This window comes from Etheostoma cragini, chromosome 22 (genome assembly GCF_013103735.1).
Source record: "Etheostoma cragini isolate CJK2018 chromosome 22, CSU_Ecrag_1.0, whole genome shotgun sequence".
Lineage (NCBI taxonomy): Eukaryota > Metazoa > Chordata > Actinopteri > Perciformes > Percidae > Etheostoma > Etheostoma cragini.
The window spans coordinates 10,977,530-10,979,712 of NC_048428.1; the positions used below are offsets into that span (position 1 = coordinate 10,977,530).

Consider the following 2,183-nt stretch of genomic DNA (forward strand, 5'->3'; position numbering starts at 1 on the left):
TGAGAAAGGTTTATGTACACTTAACGAGGTAAAAACTGTGCCACTGAACGCCCCCCCGACACACTTCCTCCCCCCTACAAACAGCTATATACAGCCCCACCTCTTCCCCAATCAGCCAACTATCAAGTAGCATCTCGATTTCCAACACAACACAAAGTAGAAGTTTTTAGAAGGGTTTACAGCAAGATTCGATCGTATGAGGTGGAAAGAAACAGAAAATACAAACAAAATACAAACAAAATTTACACAGTAGTACAAAATTATGTTAAGTTTCAACACTGGGGGGGCTTTAAAATATATCGTCTCATGCCCATTACACAAACACACTCCCAATAAATAAAAAGCACAGTACAAAGTTGGCTTTGATATTAGAGAATGCAGAATATTTCCTGGTGTTATTAACGAGACATCTTTAATAAAAGTCTTTTTTGTAATCTGTTGCCTTAGCAACGCAGCTTAATTACCAGTAGCATTGTTAAGAATTGAGTTGAGTGACAGGGGCACAGGTAACATGAAAACCAATCCCGCCTTCTCCCCTTGGCCTCAGGCACTTGGGTTTGGACCCTGATTGGCCAGTTCTCACTTTTGTGTTTTTTTTTTTTTTATCGGCCGCTGCTGTCGGCCATTTAGGTCCTGATAGGCTGGTCATGTTTGAGAGGTAGGTGCAGCAGGGGGCTCAATCAGGAAGATGAAATGTAATGATTTCCACGCGCTGACAACCAACTGCATAATTTCTCTTTGTGAGTCTGTGCCGTGTGGATTTATGCATCATTTCAACATTCAACTTGCTGGTTTTCTTCTTTTTTTCCCCCTCTTCTTTTACATTTCACTTCCCTGAGTTAGCCCCCTGTATGTGGCCCAGAGAAGAGTCAAGAGCAAGGCTTCTGCGGTGATCGTACGAGGCGTGGCTCATTGACATGAATGATCTGCACAAATGGAGTAGAAAGACACTGGGAGAAAGGCAATGGCGAAAACGTGGGATATTTTCCCAAGCCTTTCACCAAATATTCCCCTCTGGATCGCTGCGACACAGATGTCAAACGTACATCTGCTACTGTTAAGTCCTGTGGTGGGGACTTGTAGATTATTTTTTATATTCATGTGTTTCTGCTATCTCTGTGTGTGTGTGTGTGTGCTAGCTTGTGTGCTGAGTTAGCCGAGGCCCCTGAGAGAGAGAGACAGCAGAGAAACCAGGCCGAGAGGGATGTTAGTGTGGACGACGGAGAAGCATTGAGAGAAATGTGGAGACAAAAGGAAGAGGAAATGATGAATAAACGTGACACAGCAACTAGAAAGAAGAAATGTGAAGAAGAAGCAGGGTGATAAGATCAGAGAAGGAAATATTGAGAGAAATTCGATGGGAAAGGTTTCCGAGAAGCTGACCTGTCAAGTCAACTCACCTGTTGAAAGAACACACCATGTATTTATTTTGTGGCACTAACCCACTAAGTTGCTACCAGTGATACCAAATGAAAATCATCATCTCAACAGTGACAAAAATAACCACCCAAAGCAGCACTAAAGCTCTAAAGGAAAACATCTAAGACTGGATGGACATAAATAGTACAAATGAAGACAAACTGGTTTGTTAAGCCTGTAACCTGAAAAGGTTGCAAAACAAACCTGACAAGGTCAACTACAGTGAGCTGGTGACTGCAAACAAATGCCATAACTCGCCATAGTGTGTGCTAATGTATTAGCACAGACACAAGAACGATGTACCAGAAACACAGATTTCTCTGCTGCCAATGATCTCATCACTGAACCACAAAAACGACCAAAAGGCTGATCTCCTGAAGACCCTGCATATTTATATAAAAAAGAAAACAAAAAAAGAGAGCATCGGCCGTCATGTCTTCTCTTGCCCTGAGACGCCCATGGCCTTCTCAGCTAGCCGCGACTTTTGCACCCCTGAGGCGTGTGTTTCAGCATGGGCGTGCTGCAGCGCCAGGAAGGGGTTGGCTGTGATGGTGCCTTGGCCATGGGCGCCGGGCAGCAGGTTGTTGATGGGCAGCTGAGCAGAGGAGAGCGGGATGGAGGGAATCTGGGCGGAGGAGAGCGATTGCAGCTGCTGGAGTTCTTGCTGCTGCTGCATCAGTTGGTAGAGCAACACCTGCTGCTGCTCCTGAGAGAGAGAGAGAGAGAGAGAGAGAGAGAGAGAGAGAGAGAGAGAGAGAGAGAGA

At 44.9% G+C, this 2,183-nt stretch overlaps 1 protein-coding gene across 3 annotated transcripts in view; it reads right to left on the reverse strand.

Moving 5' to 3' along the window:
• Positions 1–424: 424 nt before the first annotated feature.
• mllt10 (MLLT10 histone lysine methyltransferase DOT1L cofactor) overlaps positions 425–2,183 on the reverse strand; it is a 44,150-nt gene continuing 42,391 nt past the window's right edge. Inside the window, exon 19 of one of the 3 annotated variants that reach the window (XM_034861638.1) lies at positions 425–2,125. In XM_034861638.1, the coding sequence (XP_034717529.1) occupies positions 1,850–2,125 (276 nt within the window). In that variant the 3' untranslated portion in view covers positions 425–1,849. The remainder of the gene's footprint in view (positions 2,126–2,183) is intronic. The other 2 variants (XM_034861636.1, XM_034861637.1) reach the window with 2 other exon arrangements.